Here is a 21,802-nt window from a genome sequence, read left to right as displayed (position 1 = left end):
TGGAAACTGTAAGGCGTGTTAATTGACTGAGAGATTCAGCTCAGTGAGAAATGAGCTATTTTCAAAAGCTTACCCAGAACAAGGAGATCGGAAACACGAGACAGAAATATTCATAGTTAGTAAATAATAACAGGACAGTTAAGCGAGGGGGGGGGGGGGGTTTGTTCAGACGTCGATGAAATATTTGCTCTTGTCTCAGAATTCTTCATTTTTTTCCGTGGGCATTAGGGGAGATTTATTGTTCCCCCCGTGGTTAGAAAAGGAAAGGGATCACAGTTTATCCCGCCGTTAGTGGTTTTTCGAGAGGATGGCGAAGAACCAACAAAAAAAAAAAAGAAAAAGGATTTGTTGAAATGAGTGTTCATTTCCTGCTTTGAAACAAATAGCGCCCCCCCCCCCCCAAACATAAAGCTCATTTACATACGTGAGTCACAAAAAGGCGCTCTCCTATGCATTGTCAGCGCACAGTACAGCTGCAGGCCCGTGCATCACTGCGGTGCTTCGTATCGGGCCTCTGGGTTGTCTGGTCGCCTGCTGCGGTGGAACAGTTCATGCATTAAAGTCGAATCGGTCGTCCTGTTCAGTGAGAATAATCCGTGATTTTTGCCTGTTTGTCTTTTCGTCTTCCTCATGTCTCCATTGTTGTCTCATGTGTTCAGTGGCAGCGTGACAGAGACAAACTGTCTAAAGCTTATGTGTTGTTCATTGTTTGCTTTCTAATATCAAATCATATTCATATCATGCGGTGGGATTGTTTTAATGCACATATATGATTTAGTAAAAACAAGACATATTAATTTGGAAATGCAATTTAAGACAGTACAATGTGTGTGTGTGTGTGTGTGTGTGTGTGTGTGTGTGTGTGTGTGTGTGTGTGTGTGTGTGTGTGTGTGTGTGTGTCCCAAAACCCAAATAGTGTCCTTTGTGCACTGGTGCTCCACCTGGTGGCTCTCTGTGTTAAGAGACTTACATGAGAACTCACTGTAGGGGGGACAGCGGCTCTGTTCTCCACATTCACTGGCTGTGATGCTGTCCAGCAGAGACATTCTATACAAGTTGTTTTAGCTCAATTACTGCACTGATATTTCAAGGACAAACAGAGGAGAAACACCTCTGGATGGGCTCCGACTCTAATGTTTTCATTAGCTTTAAGTATTGATGTGGAGAACTCCCCCCTCTGAGCCTCTATATTGTACGCAAATGGCTGTTTAACTGTTATGTGCTGTTAACTGTAATCTCTATAAAGGGATAAACCGGCTAGTCTTTTTTTTTTTTTAAACATTCCTGAGAGAATCTGCCAATAAACTAGAATGAAAATGAGAGAAAATAGTGTTGTGAGTTTAAAAGTTGTGTTTTAATGTACTGCTAAATAGCATCACCAATCGGAGCTCTTTCTTAACAATAACTTCCACGGTGAACAGATCGTTTCTGTGTCTCTTCACACTGCAGGATGAGCCCTTCAGGCCCGTAGACCCGTACTGATTGGAGACATGTTCTGAGGACGACATCTCAGCCACCATGAAAGGGTTAGGAGCCAACCGCAGTCGTCACATGTCTGACTCGTGTGAACCGGCGGGATGCCCCGCAGAAGCAGCTCTATCCTTTGACCTCTGACCCTCACGGCTCCTTTCTCTTGAGCCCCACCATAAACCACTACGGCACGCTGGACCCCCATCTCCACCTGTGCGCTCCCACCAGCCCCACCAACCTGACCCCGGACTGCCTGCTGCCTTTCAGCCAGATGTCCAACAGCAGCACCTTCCCTCGCCTGCACTTCACCACCCAGACTGAGCAGGTTGACTGCTCCCAGGCCTGCATGGCCGGTGGTGGCGGAGTCGGGCAGGGCGGCAGGACAGGCGCGCTGTCCAACTCCTTGTCGATGGGCATGGGCTTAGGTCTGGGCCTAACCGGTGCACCGATGATCACCAGCGGGTCGGCCACCATCTCCTCTGCAGCAGCAGCCAAGATGAATCGGTTACCCTCCAACCTTTTGGATCAGCTAGAGAGGCACCTGCCCCTGCAGCGCGACGGCTTCAGCACGCTGCAGTTTCACAGGGGACGCATGTCGAAGCAACGCAGCGAGAGCCCGGGACGCATACGCCACCTGATGCACTCTGTGCAGAAACTATTCGCCAAGTCCCAGTCCCTGGAAAACTCGGCAATCAAAGGCAGCATGAACGGGCGCTCTGCTGGAGGAACGGCCGGCACCGCGGGTGAGGATGGAGGTAGACCGACGCGCAGGAGCAAGAGTAAAGACAGGGCTAAAACTGAGGGGCCAAAGCAGAGACCCAGGCCCAATGCACTGGGCCTCTGGAGCTCAGACGACGCCCTGGACACTGACGCAACCAAAGCTGGCACTATTGCTGTAGGTTACCGCAACCCTCTGACCATGATGTCTCTGGGCAGAGCGGTGTCAGACAGCCAGGCCGCTCCCAGGCACATCCCACAGGGCTACCACACCATTTCTGCACATACTCTCAAGACCTCGAAAAGCAGCAGCGACCTCAAGTTTCTGGCATGCCAGGCGACACAGGTAGTATCCAAGGACGAGGAGGGGAGAATCAGGGGAAGCAAGGATGACATCCTGGTGAAGAGGGGCTCCTGGTCCACTCTCACCCTCAGCCAGGCCAGGCAAGTGTTGCAGAAGGGCTCTGCTACAGTTAACAGGACCCTGCTTAAATCCAAGTCGTGCCACCAAGACCTGGCACAACAGTTCCTTCAGGTAGGAGGGCCAGTGAGTATTCATCTTCATCGTCATTCTTTGTAAGTTTGCATGGATATTTATATAATTTCTCTCAGGTTTGTTGATTTTATTGGAGAGTTTTGCCTGATAAATTGATTAGATTGACTCTTATTTTGTTTATCATAACATACGATAAGATAAGTCACATTTATAGATTTTTCACGACATTCATCACAGACATATTATATTTACCATCGTTGCCCAACCCCAGAATCAAACTGTGAATATGTATTTAAAAGACAAAGACACACATCTAAGGGTCGCCCCTGAGATGACTGCAATGCGTGAGTCTCACAACGGTATGCATGTCTCTCCGTGATCCAGGTCCCACTGGGGGACTGGACAGGAACTCTGGGTCGCGGCCGGGCCAGAGGAACCGAGATCCCCTGTCGAAGGATGCGCAGCGGCAGCTACGTTAAAGCCATGGGAGACTTAGAGGACAGTGAGGACTCAGAGGGGAGCCCCAAACCTTCCCCCAAAGCCACCGCCCGACGCCAGAGCTACCTGAGGGCCACCCAGCACTCCCTGAGCGAGCAGCAGCAGCAGCAGCAGCAGCCGCCTCCACCTCAACGCAAGTGAGTCCCGCGGCGGAGAGCATATCGAATTCATCACACTGAAATTATAAGCCTTGATTATCATGCTCGCTGTTTTGCCACAGTTGTGTTTGTGCTCTTTTACCTTACATTCATTCAAATAGAAATAAGCGCTGAAGGGGGTGAATTGTGGGAAGAAGCATTCTTCTCATGTCCCCCCCAAAAAGGTAGTCAGCAGGTGGCAGCATCCTGTCACAAATATGACTGGATGCGCAGCAGGCACCGAGTCCAAAAGTACAACTGATAGAAGCTATTCATGGAGGTAGAGATGTGTGTATCAATGAAAGGGGGATGAGAAATTACAAACAGGATCAATCTTGTACAAATGCAGTGGGAGATGAAATTTGTGCCATGTGCTTTACCCCTACATCCACACGGACAGGCCTCGTTGCTACGCTCTCATGCGGGAGGATTATCTGTGGTCTCCACTACAGAGTGCATGCTCTATGCAGCATCTGAGGTCAGTGTCATCCATAGGCAGGCAGTGTGGCCCCTCCACCCGCCCTCACTTGCCCTACCACCACTACCCCCACCGCCTTGTTTTTTTGTTTTTTTTGTTGGCTTAACCTTTCCCAGCGCCGGTCCCCTTTTCCCTGTTCCATCCACTTACCTTGCAGGTGCCCTGAGTGGTGTGTTGGGTACTGTACTCTTGCCTGCTCCTCAAGCCCCGATGTCATAACATGCAAATTTCCCATTGGAAATCACCCAACCGCACCCTGCTGCTTACGCACACACACACACACACACACACACACACACACATTTTCACTAACACCCGGGTGCCAAAAAAAAAAGGGCCAGAACAGAGGAAACTTTGCACTTCCTAGATCAATCATAAAGGCAATTTCATATTCATCAGTTTTACTCATGAATCATTGTTTTCCTCTGCGCTGCTATTTTAAACCCCGAGCACATATCAATTTCCGCACATCCCAATAGTATTTCATTCTAAAAAAAATACCCAGGGGAACTTTTCTGGAGTGTGATTTTTTTTTTTAAAGTTTCTCCTGGATGTCATCAATTAATCACAGCCCTCACTTATTCCGGTCTCTTGACTTCTGAGAGGCTGATAATTACATTCACTTCCACAGCTCCCTGCCGTCCTTGAAAGAGCTGTCGACTAATCGGAGCCTCGATAACTTAGATTGCCTGGTGAGCCCGCTGGAGGCCCCTCCGCGCTACAGGAACAGTGATTTCAGCCAATGCTCTGGCACTCTGGGCAGAGGCTCGGCCGCTCAGGTACGTCTCCTATCTTATCAAACGCGTTGCTGTTACTGTAGTGATTATTACCTGGCTGGCAAAGACTATTTCCTCCTGTGTGTCTGCTTTAACTCCGGTGTCGTAGTTTCAGCGACGGCAACATTTCACTTATTTTTCCAGGGTGTAACAGATTTACAGATCTCTCACGATCAGCTAAATTAGATCGTTTTAGATCGTCGACTCCAGCGACCCATTAAAAGAAGGCGAAAAATGATCAGTGAATGAGCAGAAAAATACATTAAACACACCTCTCTCCAATTTTGAAATCTGCCGCAAGAGAATATTGAAGCGAACGTAATGTCTGTCGAGACGTTCTGTGAAAGAGCCGGCCGGGAATAATCTGGTGGAATAGAAGAGATGCTCGAGAGTGTTTGCAGAATGTCAAAGTGGGACATATGCTTCTGCGTTAGAGCTGAGGGAACTTGTTGTACGTCTTCATCAGCAGGGTTGGCGTGGGATGCAGAAATCCCTCACCAGACTAATGCACACATCGTTTTGTTTTTATATACCAAGAAGCAAAGGGACCCGTCTCTACCTGGAGCTTTTTTTTTCCATTAATCCAACAATCATCAGGATCATATTACTGAGATGTTCACTGTCTTACAAGATGACAGTGAAGACAATCAGGGTAAATAATGTGTGGATACTAAACTACAACATTTCTAGTGAGTTGCTTTTTTGAGGGATTATTCATCATGTTCCTGCACCACGCACAACACGTTCACATGTGCTACATTTGAAAATGCCAAGCGTAAAAATACTTTTTTTTTTTACTGGCTGTTTTTCGACTTCTTTTTATGTCGCTTGATCAAACACTTCAGATGGTGCCGGCTGTCATCACTTATTCCCATGATGCAATGACGAATCCTTGCAGCGAAGACGTACTGAAACAAAGCTATTTTGAGTACAATGCAGAAAAACATCGATACTGTCCCTGCAGCGGGAACAAAATAGAGTCGTACTTGTGTTTGCTTTTAACTGAAAAGCAAAAAAAAAAAAAAAAAAGCCATCACACCACTCAAAAGTGCTTATACTCCACCAAATATTCCACTGAAATTAGTCAATATTTCACGGTGCAAACAAAGATCAAATTGTTCTGTTCCTCTCGTGTTAATCGTCTCACGACTGTGATCTCTATAAACAGACTCTTCATTCATGAAGTGCATCATGGGAACCCACCGGCTATCGTCTGACGATGACGTTTCCTTTCATTGGTTTAGAATTAGCTTGCAAACTTGTGAAACAACCTGGTTCGTACTCGTCGTCCCTCAACTCCAACTCCAGCCTCGCATCCCAAGGTGCTAATCGGACCGTTGACAACGAGCAGCGCACAGGAAAGGAAGCCTTGACCCGGATATCTGCTGGTTTAAACCGGAACCCTAGAAATACAGCCTCTTGCCTCCAGAGGCTTATCATCGTCAGACTGATAGCCGATGTTTCCTGTAACGACATGTCAGACGGGGGGGGGGGTCATTTTACTGCAGAATTTGTGTAGTTCTACTTGTGATACTTTTAAGTCCATTTTGCACTGTTGTATTGGCACACACACACACACACACACACACACACACACACACACACACACACACACACACGCGGGTAAAAAGGTGTGAATACTTCTTCCATTGTTCTCAGTCTGCCCTCTGCCCTCAGCGTGTGAGTCTGCACACGTTCTTTCAGGTATACGGGCAGGGCTGCGGTCACTCACTGCCGTACTGCGGGGGCGAGTCGCAGGCCGTGGAGGCTCTGGACCTGCCTGCGCCCACGTGCTTCCGCTCGCGCAGCCACAGCTACCTGCGTGCCATCCAGGCGGGCTGCTCCCAGGACGAAGACTCCGTGGACTCGGACTCACCGCCGCCCACCAGCGCAGGCTACAGTTACAGCTCCAGCACCAGTGAGTACCAGTGAGGACAAAGCAGCTGAGGACATAGTCTTTGATTTAAACACAAATAAAGAATAAGTGTAAGCAAGAAGGGGAGACTTATTTGCCATTAACTATAATCCACTCATCCATTTACTCTGCTTCATAATAGCTAAATGTACATTTTGGAAGAAATTTAAAATTGTCCCCTGAAAGAAGGACAATTCATGGATTTCAATGAAATCCAACAAATAGATAAGCCAGAATTTAAAACATATTTTCTTTTACTTTGTATGTGTATAGAAAACATAAAGAGCACACATCTAGTAGCATACTTCTGTCTTCACTATAGCTACCAGGATCAAATTGGTTTATCAGATTAGTATTATGTGTTGTGGATCATCTCTGGGTTTGAAGAACGCTCTGGAAAACACGATGACACATGAGATGTAGCGAGTAGCAGGACATGTTTTTGTGCAAAGTTGGTATTAAAACAATTACATTTCAGTCTGAATACGGATGTTTGGTTACAAGGTGCTTTTGGATCTATCAGTAAACGTCTGTGACAACATATTCATCCAGCAACAGGGATGCAGAGCGGAGCAACAACATCGATGAGTAAATGTGAAAACAGAAAAGCATGTGATCATATTTATTGTGAACAGTGGGGCTTAAAGGTTTGACTGCACAACATTTGTGTAGCGTTTTTTTCAGTGTATGTTAATTTATTTCCAACCAATCTGCCATAATGTGAGCATCTCTATATTGTAGATTACATAAAATGCTGTGTTTGTCGAAAAGAATGACGTGAACAGTCACACAACATGAAACCATATTTTCATTGTTTTGGGTTCAAAAGAAATTCAAGAGACTTCCTTCAATACTGTGAGTCTATAGAGTCAATATAGACCAAGTGATCACTCAAAGCAGAGCCGAGCCCCCCCCCCCCCCCCCCCCCCCCCCCCCCCCTCAAGTTATATTTACTGCGTTTTGTGTTAAAGTGAAGTACCAATCATTTGAATTTAGAAGTAGCCACTGTGGAGGTAGCGAATGATTGAAGTAAATTAGGGAATTTTATATGAAATACAAAAATATGTTTAATCTTCTTCCTCAGCTCTTTTTTTTCTGACAGAAAATGAATTAATGACTTGGCCTGAAACTTGGGGATTCATCTAAAAATAAAGCAAAAATATTTTGTCTTATAAGTATCATAATAAGCATATTAAAGATGACCAAGATGATCATACAAACCAATAATATGGACACTAGTAATCCTTCATGGCTACCTATATGATAAATAACAACTGTAGTCATACCAGTGTAATGTATTATTACTTCACAAATGCATTACAAATTCATATTTCAAAAAGCTTTGGACTTATGCCTCACACAATGCACATGTACTGTTACCACAATCTATTGATACTAACCGTTATCTTCAGCTATTTATGTGTACTGGTAATGTGCTAAAACAAATGGTTAGATTATTGATAATATTCCCTATTTGAAGGAGGTATATTAATGTTAATGGTAGTATCAGATTTATAATTATGTTTGTATTATTTTGTGTAACACAGGAGGTATTTGTTTTTGCTTGATTGTCAAAGAGACCGTTTTTAATATGCTCGCCTTTACAAAAAGGGGGAGGGGTAAACTAAAAGAAAAAAGGAAACGCCTCAATTTACATATATCGCCTTTGTTTATGAGACGGACGGTCACAGCGGATCAAATATGTATGAGCTGTATGTCAAAGACCATAGAGGACTTTCCCGCGCCGCAAGGGACGAAAATGAAACGCACCAATCAGCGAAGACAGTCAAAATCAACGTCACGCAGAGACGTCGACCAATCACGCCCGTGTCCGGTTACATCGAGGACCGGGACTGACCAATCGATCGCAGAGAACCGTTACGGGAGGAAACGTGGACTCCAATCCCCGTCGTCAAGGGCGTGTACTACAAATCTTTTCTTCTGTGTGTCTTACGGGCAGCAGGACGCCGTATAGCCCCCGTCTGCATCTTGTCTGCATTTCATGAATGACCAGAAAATAAGGATTTTACCAGTCTACCGGCACACAGTAAGGTTCTGTCGCTTTTTTCTCCTGACTGGGCGTTGATTATAAAACTGTCAATTGTCGCTCGGTACGCTATAGCATCGGCAAGCTAGCGTGAGCTAACGTTGATGGTGTGGGTAAGGTTAGCTACAGAGCTAACGTGGATGAAGAAAGAGGATGAAACCGTATCATGCGAGTCGTTAGCAAGCAAGCAGGCGAGGCGGGCAGACAGCGATGTGGTTGGTGTTGTTACATCCGTGGTAACGAGGTAGCAGCTGCTCTTTGTTGGCTCTCTTCCATCACCACCATGTTTAACGCCTCCGGCGCTAACGTTACTCAACGTTAAATGTGTGATAGCACCACCGTAACGAGCGTTAACTGGCTAGTAGCACGAGCTAACAGTAGCGGAGGCGTCAACGGCTAGTTAGGCTAAAACAAACCGTCCACGTCTGTTATAGCGGATAGCTAACGTTTTCTAATACAGCGTGTAATAAAAGCGATCTGTACTCTACCAAATGATGTTAGTTTGGTGTTTTGAGTTGACACGGATCATTCATTTAACCCCCCATGTCACATCCTGTGGAATCACGTTGCTTTTAACTCGGTACCGATGGAGCGTTACGTTTATTGTACAGGTGATATTTTTGGATTAACATTAGCTGTCAAATTAGAAGTAAAGTAACGCTGAACGATGCCTCTCTCTCTCTCTCTCTCTCTCTCACTCTTACCCCAGACTCAACATGTGACAGTGATCTGAGCTCAGAGGCGTGGAGGATCAATGCATCACGTTTAGCTTAACTTATCGGTCCATCTACAAGTCAAACCCAACTGCTCTCTCTCTCTCTCTCTCTCTCTCTCTCTCTCTCTCTCTCTCTCTCTCTCTCTCTCTCTCTCTCTCTCCCCCCCCTGCAGATTGCGCGTTTTATCTCCTGATCAGATTAAAGCACTTTGTTTTTAACCGATGGAAGATACTATTAAGTTCACTCCAACTGTGTTTTTTTTTTTTTAAGATGTGGCGTGCATAGATCAATTTTAGTGTCTCTAAACCTATGATTCTATCTCAACTGCCCGGGGACTGACTGCAGTGGGTATTTCTGGTCCACAGTTCTGTGCCATTTTATTCAGTAGCTAGCTTCCATGTGTTAAGACCCGAGGACACGATCAATAATTGATGAGCTTCCTGCCTGCCTTGTGCAGTGCTTATGCAGTTAGGACTCTTCACTGGGCTTTTATGAAGACCACCTGACAATAGAAGGATGTGAGCACTAAAGGAGTGAAACATCACTGACAACAACAGTGCCTTGCATCGTGTCTTTTACATTCTTACTAACTCTTCTTGTTTCTATCGGTTATAATAATTCAACTTGTGTTTAGTTGAGAGTTTGAAATTCCCCTAACAGGCTGCTGGGTGTCACTGGCTTTGAGGTTTCATTGTGCCAACAAGGCGTGTTCGTTGTGTGTGTGTGTGCGTGTGTGTGTGCGTGCATTACCATGGATAGACAGTGAGTCACCCACCACACAGCGTTACACACTCTTTCTCTCACTCATTGATGAGGTAATCTCATCCTGAATGGGCGAAGCTGCTGTAGTTTCACAGTAAGGTCAACAGACAGACCGGCTTCCTGATGGTGTGTGTGTGTGTGTGTGTGTGTGTGTGTGTGTGTGTGTGTGTGTGTGTGTGTGTGTGTGTGTGTGTGTGTGTGTGTGTGTGTGTGTGTGTGGAGCTCTTAGTTAACATGGTTAGAGAGCGTGGTCCGCTTCCTGCACTAATGACTGATTAGAGAGCTCATTTATCAAACATTTATTTTTGCACCTGTAACGGTTTCGGCAGCCACTGATGTAATATATTGTGAGTTTCATACGTATTGATACACATTAGAGTACAAACAATACAATACTCTACCTTTTTAGAGAAAGCTCCCGGTGTCTCATTGTGAACAGTTTGACCTCGGAGACACTTGTTGCCACGTGTTTTTTTTCATCAGCTGATTAGGCCGAACCCCAGACTGTTGCTGCCTCCAGTCCAGCAGATCAGACTAAGGACCGAATGAGGATCAGGATATCGGACTGTACAGCGCATACGAATGCACAAACCAGGTCTCCAGGAGTGTGAAGTGTGGACTACATTTGTCTGATTTTTGTCTCACTCTGAATGGTTTGTTCTCAAGCCACGGTGTTCTTATCTAATTCTTTTGGAATATTAGCCACAGCGGTATTTAAATCACGTGTTTGTCCTTCTATTTTTGGTATTGTCGCTCTGTTGTTTTGTGTTGTTGGTGGTTTATTTTTCCCATCAGTATGTCAGCGTTGTCTGCTGAATGACAGCCTGCCTCTCTGCCCGTCCGTCCGTCTGTCTCAACAGATAGCATTCTCTGTCATGAAGTCGGTCCGCCGTGACACTGATTTGCTGCCTCTCTGCTCGCAACTTGTGTCTCTTATTCATTTATTAGCTGTTGTGGAAAAATGGCACAGATTCAACACGCGATGCGCTTTAGATTTTCTCGATGACTCAAAGTCGAATGAAAACCCAGATGCGGTCGCGGCGCTCGGCAGAAGATCTCCCGTCATTAACCGGCTTCGTTAGGCGTATTTGTTATGATATCAAGGATCCCCTATGTACTCTGACTAAATATTTGTAATGTCAGCAGTTTTCCCACCACACCCGGTCTTCCCAGCTGACATGTGATTCCCGGGCTAAGGCTAAAATAGATCTTTTTACCACAGGCCATCTTTCTGATTAGAGTTACAGTATTCAGCTGAGTAGTGTGCCTCTTGTGTTAATCTGTTAGTCAGAAGTCGTGCTCAGCCATGTGTCCTGGTTTAATCTTTCAGTGTACGACTCCCACGGCCTGTCAGTCTGCCGTATCACCTTACAATGAGACTAATCCTGGACGGAGCTTCTGCTGCCACCTCTTTTCACCATTCTTGGCTCCTGTCCAGAGTTTTCACAAAGGTTCGTCGACAATGAGCCTCCGACATTGTTAACGGCGCTGTGTTTTGGATTTTTGCTTTTGTGTGCGTCGTCGAGAGACTAACGTTGAGCTGCTCTGTCTCAACACTGGGTTGTAATTGAACTTTAATTGTTTTCAAAGTGAGAGAGGAAGTATTACATAAGAGTGATTCACTGACACCTGCTGTCCATAGAACACGTCATCTTGAAGGTGTCTGTCTGTCTGTCTGTCTGTCTCTGTCTCTCTCTGTCTCTGTCTGTCTGTCTCTCTCTCTCTGTCTGTCTGTCTGTCTGTGTCTGTCTCTCTCTCTGTCTGTCTGTCTCTCTCTCTCTCTCTCTCTCTCTCTCTCTCTCTCTCTCTCTCTCTTTCTCTGTGTGTGTGTTGGACACGGTGATTAACTTTGGGAATGTCATACATCTGGGCTGTGAGTACCAAACAGAAGCGTCTCATTCTGTGGGAATCAGAGCTCCGTTGTTGGGCCTGCGCTCTGAGACTAGAGGTCATCAGGGCGCCACGGAGCGGCTTCCACAGCGGTGTTCGCGCACGTTGGTGGGATTTAATGACGGCCTCACTGGGTGCCGTGAGTCACCGGCTGATGAGGGAAGTGCGGCACCCTCGCAATTACAGGGTGTCGGGTTGCTGTTTACATTGAAACCACTATCGGGGAGAGCACACACACACACACACACACTACGTTTTGTGCGTTATTGATTCAAAGCGGTGAGCCTTCAATTACTTTCTAGATCATCTTATTTCAAGGGAATATTCCATCCATCATGTGTCAGTGAAGGGTGTAATAGAGCAGAAGTGTTTGTCTGTTTTTCCCGTGTTGACGGTCAGCCGGCTGTTTAAAGAGCATCTAGTACTCCTGAAGAAACCCTGCGGTTCCTCACGTTGTATTGTACTTAACTCTGCAGTCAGACCGATGACAGAACAGGAGGCAGCCAGTCCCATTCCTTCTCCCTGAGTCACATTGTCTTTGGCCTCGTTTCAGTTTCTGCCCAAAGAATTTGTGAATCCGAGGTTCATTTGTCCGTCGGCGTCAAAACGTCACGCGTATGTTAAGTAGTCTACCATGTGAGCGCTCTGCTCTGGTTTATAACAATGCAGTATGATTGTTAGGGAGTGTTCATTTGGATGTGTTGAAGAAGAGTATTAAGTGTTTTTCACCAATGTTTCTGACCAGGGTGTGTGTTTTCAGGGCTGGATTTAGTGATTTGAGGGCTTCAGACTAAAAGCTGTCTTGTTTAGTTTGTTCACCCTTTCTCTCTATTCTCTAAACTATAAATCATGAAAGTATTAATACTGCTCAGTAAAAGTCCTGCATTCAAATAATTACATGACAGAAAGGCATTATTCCAGGTGGAGCGGCTCCATTAATCACTAGGAGTAACCCCTTCACTTAAAATATGACTGAATGAGAGGGAGAGAGAGAGAGAGAGAGAGGAATGAGAGGGGAGAGAGAGAGGGGGGGGAGAGCGAGAGAGAGAGGGGAATGAATGAGAGAGAGAGGTGAATGAATGAATGAGAGAGAGAGAGAGAGAGAGAGAGAGAGAGAGATGAATGAATGAGAGAGAGAGGTGAAAGAGAGAGGGAGAGAGAAGTGAATGAAGAATGAGAGAGGGAGAGAGAGAAGTGAATGAGAGAGAGAGAGAGAGAAGTGAATGAATGAGAGAGAGAGAGAGAGAGAGAGAGAGAGAGAGAGAGAGAGAGAAGTGAATGAATGAATAAGAGAGGGAGAGAGAGAAGTGAATGAATGAATGAATGAGAGAGAGAGATAAATCCAACTCTCTGCTAATAGTCTCATCAGTGTTAGTTCTGATAACTATCCAGCGCTCAGCAGATGATGTTCTTTGTGGAGTTTTCAATCTCCAGAAGTCTACATTTTATCGATTCATAACATCCTCTTACAGCTGCTCCCTGAACGTCGATGATTCTAATCATCAGTCGAGACGCCCAGTGGAGAATCTCCGTTTGTCCGTCAAATCATTGCACTTCCTAACAACAAAAGTATGACCAGGGAGCACATGTTTAACATGTTTCAAAAAATGTGTGAATACACCTGCAGCTCTGCATCCTCTGGAACATGCCACGCAACAGTAAAACCCAAAGGACAACAGGAGGACTTCTGTGTTGTCGGGTTACATGTGTTGCAAAATACAAACGGGGAAAGTTCCGTAGTTCCTGGAGCTGTTCGGTCTAAAAGGCAGAGTTGTCTCAACAGTCCCCAGAGCTAAAGGACTGAAGGTGTGCCACGCAAAGGTCCCCAGAGACAGACTGACGTCAATGAAACCCAACCACCAGCGTGTTTACAGGAAGCATGAGGTAGATCTAGGTACAGTCTGATAGAGGCAGCAATAAGGGCAAAGTGCAGGTTTGTTTCTGGTGTGCTTTATGGCACAGCTTTATTTTACTGTTGCTCTCTCTCCGATGTCTGACGTGACGACTGAAGAGCAGGTTTTCTCATCCTAATCTCTCTTCTCTCCTTTCTTTGTCCATCTTCCGTCAGCAGTCGGCAGTAGGAAGGCTCCTCCCCCGGTCCCCCCCCGCACCGCGTCCAAGCCCCTCATCTCGGTGACGGTGCAGAGCAGCACCGAGTCGGCCCAGGACGTATACATCGACCAGCAGGACCGCGGCAGTGAGGCCAACAGCCAGTCGGGACACAGCAACTCCTCCGACAGTCTCTGTAGCATCCGCACGGGCGGTCTGGCGAAGGGGCCCCGACCTCTACCGGTCCCAATCCCGGTCCCCGTCTTCGTCCCCGTTCTGACCCCGGGACCCGCTGTGGGCTCTGCGCATCCTGTCCCAGCCCCTCGTGACCTCCCTCCTCCCGCCACCGTCGCCACCAGCACCGCTTCCACATCCACCCAGTCCCAAAATGACACCCTGAGCTTTGGTTTCACCCTAGAGCCGGCCCCGACCGCAACCAAGAGGAAACTGTCCTCCATCGGAATCCAGGTAAGAATTGTCTTAGTCCGATACCGTCCTAGTGGGAGGAGACTAAAGCCGAAGTATTTGACCGGTTTTCTGTTGTTGTTTTTTTCCAGGTGGATTGCATTCTGCCAGTCCTGAGAGAGGAACCACTACCCCTGACTGCACCCCTTAAGTTTCAGTCCATCGGAGTTCAAGTGGAGAACGGCAGGCCGTAAGTGTACGCTCGCATGAGATGGAGCAGTGATCTGATGGTTTACATGTTTAACAGAGATGCTGTGAAGACCGGATGTTAAGCGATACATGTGGTGATATTGCCCTTAATATAGAATCACATGTTTGTACGCGTATCGCCATGCTGAGCTAAACGGCTACATAGTATGAACAAACGGAGTAAAGAGAGAGTACACGCACACAAATACACACAAATCTCATTTTTGTTTCTGTTCTGCTGCCAGTTTCACGCTGTTCTGATGATCAACAGTCGGTGGCGATAATGCGCCAGTAAACACGGCAACGCGCTGACAAAGGCGGTAAAAGAAGACTATAAGCGAGGGAACGTGAACGATGCATTATTTGAAAGCTCCACATGGTGCCTTTTTACAACGCTATTCAGACCTCCTGACTGTCTGACTGCACTGTAGCTCCTTACCTGCTTTTCCAGTCCGTAACCACACACACACACACACACACACACACACACACACACACACACACACACATTACCTTTTCTTTCTTTGGTGAATCTGCTGTCTGGGCTCATCCAGCAGGCAGGGCTCTGATCGAGGTCCTCTTACTCTTTAAAACACCTTTCCAGCTCGCTGTAATTTCCCCTAATGCCATTGGTTTGACGGCCTGCTTCCTCTTCTCCTGTTCGTTATCTCTAGCAGCAGCAGTCCACTGAGGTTTTCTACGTTTATACCTGATTTGTTGCCAATTTCCTCCTGCTTCCAGTTCTCGACTCCGTGTGTTTTCTCTTTCTTTGTGCTCCTTTTTTTTTTTGTGCAAAATATCGTACCGCTCCATCAGCTAATGTCCCGTCAGCTCACTGACCCCCGAACTGCTACTGCGGAACGTGTTTGACGCGTCGCTTCATTGCCTTTTTTATTAATTTGACTGTCTGTCAGGAGCTGATGTTTAATGCGTGTCTCTGCAGTCTCAGCCGGGAAAGCAGCATGGCCTCCAGACAAAACACGGAGACGGAGCCTCAGGAGCCCCAGGATGCCGCACCCACAGAAAACAACACGGCCAACTGCACCAACAGTCAAACGTCGAAAGCCACCGCACCCAACGGACAGGACAAAGCCATGGGACAGCAGCCCCTCAAGCACCCCTCGGCCCCCTGCAGGGTATCCAGCCCGCCCCAGGTGACCCTGGACCCGGCTTTGGATCCCTCCTCGCTGCCGCCGCCGGATCCCAGCCTGGAGACCGGGAACTGCAGCGCCCACGGAGATGCCGCTCAGCCCGGCGCGCCAGCTTGCCTCCGAGACGGAAACTGGTTTATGAAGCTGCTGCAGGCGGAGACCGGCCGCATGGAGGGCTGGTGTCGACAGATGGAGCAGGAGACCAAAGACAACAAGCTGTCGGAGGAGGGTACGTGACGCCATCGCATGAAAGCACAATGGAAACGATTCAAACATTGTAAAGAGTCTCGTACCCAGATGAGGCTTACGACACGCATGAACATACAGATGAGTGATCCGCTCTCTGGGTCTCATGCGTATCAGGGCTGCTTGGGTCTTAGTATTCCTGCAACTTGATTATTTATAAAGCTCTGTTCTAGATCAGACGGCACAAAGTGCTTCACAATAAAAGAGAAAGAAGTGCCGTTAATGGCTTGTCAAGACGGTAACATAAAGGATTTTAATTGGTGTCCCAGTTCTGAGGACGAGGACGAGGTCGGTCCTCGTTGACCGCGGACGGTGAAGCGAAGCCCGGCGCGGTCGTCTCTCTCATCCTCTCGACAGCGACGCTGGAGAGAGAGCTCTCTTTTGTTTTAACGGTCATTTTCACTTCTTCATCTCCCAGAATACCACTCTGCAGTGCCCTTTTTTTTTTTTTTTTAAATATGAATGAGCGAGGAGCAGGCTAGATGTTAGAGGCTCCATCAGATCATCGCTCCCTCCGCTCCCCCGTGGACCTGAATTATGAATTTCCATTTCCATGCAAATATTAAAGGGAGGAAAATAGGCTGAATAAAGTAATTTGTTATCCTCCCTAAGATTACGTCAATATATTCCCCCCTAAGAAAAGACTTTACGGTCAAAGAATGTTAATTATTAAATGTAAAGATATTTTATGACCAGACAACATCAATAAACTTAATCCCTCCCTCCTATGTCTCAAAGCAGCGCTCTAACCTTTTATACACAGCTTCCCTTTTTGTCGCATTGCATATCTATTTTTATTGCTCAAACTGTTTCAATGATCTCTCCACAACTCGATGATTTATCACAACCTTCTCTTTCGTAGTGTTGGGGACGATCCGCAGTGCGGTGGGCAGCGCTCAGCTCCTCATGACCAAGAAGTTCGAGCAGTTCAGAGGGCTGTGTAACGAGAACCTGGTGAGTGGCTTCATCGCACCCCGTTGAAGCTCTCTCTTCCTGCATGCGCGTTTGTCTCACGGACCCACTTTTCTTCCATCTTTTCCATCGTCGTTTCTCTCCTCATTACTTTACATTTGGAGAGAAAACGATGTTCTCAGGCAGAAACACGGAGTCCTTGAGAGTTTCTCTCCTCAGATCTACTGAGATAGGTTTTTGGTTCTCTCGTCCCGCTGTCCCTCCCTGCCAGATTTTCTCTGTTACGGGTCCAATAGTGTTGAAATTGAATCATCTCTGAAAGTTTATTGGTGTCAAATGTGTTTCTCGTCATCAATTTGCTCAAAAGGGAGGCTGCCCAGGAGGTGTGTGGGTGTGGGTGTGTGTGTGGGAGGGAATGTGATTAATTCTCTCTGATTTTTGACTGCTCTCGTGTTCCTCTCTCTAGAACGTCAACGCCAACCCGCGACCGACAGCGCAGGACCTCGCAGGGTTCTGGGACCTGCTGCAGCTCTCGATAGAAGACATCAGCATGAAGTTCGACGAGCTCTACCAACTGAAAGCCAACAACTGGCTGCTTCCTGAGAAGTCAGAGAAGGTGATGTTTGGTGACGGTTTTTCATACAAGTCTTTTTTTAGAGTAGAGCAGCAACTTGAGTTCTTTTTATTATTAATCGAGTTCATTAACAGCGGAGGTTGTGTGTTCAGCTGCACCTTACTCCTTTTCCTCCTCCTCCTCTGACTTCCTTTCCTCAGGATGAAAACAAGCAGCTTCCATCATCTGTGCCAAAGAAGCCGACTAAGCCCAGGCTGTCGGCGGGGAAGGACAGGAGCGTGGACTCGGCGGTGGACAAACAGCGGCAGGAAGCCAGGAAGCGCCTGATGGCGGCGAAGCGAGCGGCGTCGGTGCGGCAGAACTCCGCCACGGAAAGCGCCGACAGCATCGAAATCTACGTCCCCGAGGCCCAAACCCGCCTCTGATGAGAGTGAACCGGCGGGCGAGACAAAAATCCGGACTCCCTTCAGACATTCACTGACTACGAAACACGCAGACGGATATGAGACGCAGCCGATGACCGGAGGAATGCGGGGATCGCGATCCAGGATAAACGCAGATCATCGCAGCTGCCATTGGACAGAAATATCCTTGACATTTGTTTAATACTATTGTTATTATTGTTATTATAATAATTATTATCTCCTAAAGTATATCAGGACTGTCTTAAATGTGCAAGTATCTTGGATAAGGACATCCTGTACCTTGTGAGCTGAAGAATCTCGGTATCCCAGAAGTTTACTCTCTTAAAACTCCCCCCTCTCCCCCCTCACCGCCGAGTCTACCGGCAAGTTGTGGCTGCCTGGTTTACGAGCTGAGCTACCATCCACACACACACACTCAGGACACACACACACACACACACACACACACACACACACACACACACACACACACACACACACACACACACACACACGCAGACGCAGGTGCACTCGCTGTCCACAGAGTCTTCCTGTTCTCTATTTGTATTAGGCTGCCACTCGTCGAGACCGTGGCGCGTTACGCTCACCGCCGCGGACCAAACTCCCAAGACGGTGAACTCGGAGGTTTGAAAAAAAAAAAAAAAAAAAAAAAAAAAAAAGACGCAGAGAACCAAGAGGAAGGCAGTAGCATATATATTCTAAATATCACACTATTGCGATGTTCATTTTGTAAATGTTGTATACCAGATTATTTGTTAGAAAGAGGTCAGTGTTCAGTACCAAGGTAGTTTTTTATAGATCGAGTACACGTACTGTCATGATATATTAGCACTTGATGCAATCATTCACTCCGCCTCCTTTTCTCTTCCTCTCCTTTTTTTCCACCAACGCACGCACACACACACACACACTACACAGTCTGTGTCTGTGGGCGTGTCCATTGTTAAAAGTCTTACAGTTGTTGTTGTTGTTGTTGTTGTTTTTTTTTGTGCCGGGACGTGAGGATCGACTGCCCTGCCAGTGAGCTACAGAGGAATGTATGAAGCCGTATTCATCTACAGCTCCATGTCGACTTGATCGCTGCACTTTCCATTCACCTCAGATCAAGTTCGCTCACCTTTCGGTTTCTTTTTTTGCCCCGATCATCCTGACTTTCACCGCATCCTCGAGTGATGTAGGTAGGGGGGGCGGGGGCGGGGCCAAGACATTCACCACTTGAAATGGCATTCCCAATCAACCAGACCGCGTGGGATCGGGGGGGGGGGGGGGGGAATAGCATAGCAATAATAAAATGGTATTGGAGCAGTAGGTACCCAGTCTTAAATTATTGAATTCAACATTTCCAATAAGACTTTCTCAGTGTGATGAAGGATGAATGTTTATTTCTTTTATTGACTGACTGCCCTTGAAGTGATTTAAAAAAAAATCTCAGGTTGGACGTGAACAGTTACAAAAAAAACCACTACGGGTGGATTATTTATTACACAACCACAAATTAACTGGTTATGATTCAGAGCCGATCGACGAATCATTTTTAAATCCGGACCTCCTCGGTGCTCTGCAGGCGTTTAATACGACCGCTGATATCGGCCGACTCCTTCGCTGACCTTTCCAGCAGCTTGAACTCCCACCTTTGCTTGTTGAGAATGAACTGTGGTACTTTTTTAAAAATGTTTTTATTAATTTAAATTTGAATGTCATTTTGACCTAAACATGTCTTTTGATTTCTGTAATTATAAGTAATGGTGCTGCGAGGGGCTTCGTATTGTGCCAAAACAGCAATGATCAACATTTCAGCGTCATTTGATAAAGCGTCTATTTAAAAGTGATTTTTTTTTTAATTTTATTTAATCTGCTTATGAATTCTGTATATGTGCGTTCTCGGCCAACTTTTCTTTGTGTTTTGCTCGCTCACACGTACGCCGTGCCTCGTCTCTGACTCGACTCGTGACTCTTTTGAGTTTATAGGACTGGAAGACTTTCCATGTTTCCGTTTCCTCAAATGGAAACGAGCTCCACAGGGTTCATGAGTGGAGCCGGGCATCGCGTACTCGTGCACAAGTGCAGGTTGTGACTCACTAGTTGTAGTTTTTTTTTTTTGAATTTTTATTTAAGAGCTGGCTCTCCCCCTACTGGTCAGTCATTGCGTGACACTCCAGACATCTTGTTCTGCTCCATTTTGAATCTTTTTTTTTTTTAGTTGACATCACTCCAGAAATGATGTTGAACTGGGAATGCTGACACAACACCGAGTTGTTGATTTTTTTCTTATTCTCTTGTTTGTATTGCATCAACAATGGACATGTGCATTTCATTGTCCAAAGAAACCATTAAACATCCCTTTGCTACATGTCCTGGTCATCATTCTTGCTGTTTCTATTCTTTTTTTCTTTTTTTTTTAAAGCACTCATCCATAAAACAACGGTAATATTAGCTGCTGAGTTAATATTACACACAGATACATCATACGCATTAGGTTAGACATTCTATTGTTGCTGTATAATCTCTAAACGCATGGCCTTCTTACATATAGAAATATACAAAGATCCTTGCCAATGAATTTTCAGCGCTCCTTTTTAAATGGGTCTTGCAAAAATTATGTGAAACTCTTCAGTCTGTGTGAGGCATTCAGGGTATGTAACCGTTGGCTGACTGATGGTGGAAAGTCCTCTCCTCTTTTCATATCATTTGAGAGCCGGATCCCCTTTATTTGTCCCCACATTACTGAGCTTTTAAGAGAGCGTGACCTGATCAGGGATCTTCAGACAGTTTGTTTACCACTACTTCCTGAGTTTCAAAGGGCTACAAAATGGACAAACGATGACCAGAAGTTGCAATTCTTGAGGCAGATAATGTGGACGTGCTGCTCGACCCGTGTGGACGAGGCAATATTCTCTGGAAAAGTGATTTCTAGGATTTATCGAGAAATATCTTTGAGGTAAATTGTGTTCGCTGAGAATTATAAGCCCATTCTGACTCTCTCTCTCTCTCTCTCTCTCTCTCTCTCTCTCTCGGCATCTGTCCTCTCAGAGATCCAGCTAGGAAAATGAGCAAAAACTACGTAGATCCAGAGATTATCTTGTACTGACGAACATTATTTTACAAAACAAGCACATATCTTACAGGCGAAGGGTTGTTTCATGTTATGGTGTATTAGTTAGACACTGTGAGGATAGTTTCTTTTCAGAGAATAAAGAATTGTGAATTGCGATGAGTTACGTGGCATATTTTCTGTATGAAATAATCTGTACAATTAGAGAAGAATGCCACTTAATTTGGGAATGCATGTATGTTTTTCCTCTTATAGATGTTTAAACTAATCACCTCAATTCTATTAATTGTTCCTGGATCTGGAGCGCAGAAATAGTGTCCAGAAAACCTCTCCTTATGATCCCAAAGCCGTGTCATTGTTTTATCACTTAAAATAAAACAAGAGTCAGCAAAACACCTTCATTTGGTCCACCTCAGTAAGTGGTCATACACGTTGTACTCTTCCTAGTAATGACAGCAATATAACTACATAGATATATGCACTATGTGACCAAAGGTATGTGGACACCGCCGTCCACACTGCACTTTTAGTTTGGGGATGTTAGTCGAGATATCTTAGTTTTAACTGAGTGAGATCTTAAAGGTTTGATTGCCTCTCAACGGCTCTCAACATGTCGACCGCGAGCGGCTCAAAGCTAACGCTGCTAACAGCGTGTCAGTGTAAACTAGTCCCAGTTTCTTGCTAGTTTCAGCAACTTTAGGATCTACTTTCATCAGAAAACAGTTAGAAATACTGAAATACTTAACCTCACTAGTTTCTTAACATTATCAACCCTCCCTTTAATGTTCACAATGTTGAATAGATCTCATTTAATGCCACATATTTATACAATGGGGT

At 46.0% G+C, this 21,802-nt stretch overlaps 1 protein-coding gene across 1 annotated transcript; it reads left to right on the top strand.

Moving 5' to 3' along the window:
- Nucleotides 1-1,454: 1,454 nt before the first annotated feature.
- Nucleotides 1,455-20,263, top strand: LOC137875054 (disks large-associated protein 4-like). The gene is given in 11 exon segments (XM_068714006.1): nt 1,455-1,581; nt 1,583-2,734; nt 3,068-3,318; nt 4,428-4,575; nt 6,250-6,490; nt 13,971-14,419; nt 14,509-14,606; nt 15,549-15,985; nt 16,865-16,956; nt 17,381-17,530; nt 17,689-20,263. Coding segments are annotated over 11 exon segments (3,306 nt in total). The 5' UTR covers nt 1,455-1,518; the 3' UTR covers nt 17,914-20,263.
- Nucleotides 20,264-21,802: the final 1,539 nt, after the last annotated feature.

The sequence above is a fragment of the Cebidichthys violaceus genome, unplaced genomic scaffold, assembly GCF_023349555.1.
Source record: "Cebidichthys violaceus isolate CVI_PGR_0920_01 unplaced genomic scaffold, fCebVio1.0.p SCAF_197, whole genome shotgun sequence".
NCBI classification, from domain to species: Eukaryota; Metazoa; Chordata; class Actinopteri; order Perciformes; family Stichaeidae; genus Cebidichthys; species Cebidichthys violaceus.
This window is presented reverse-complemented; position numbering and strand designations above follow the sequence as displayed.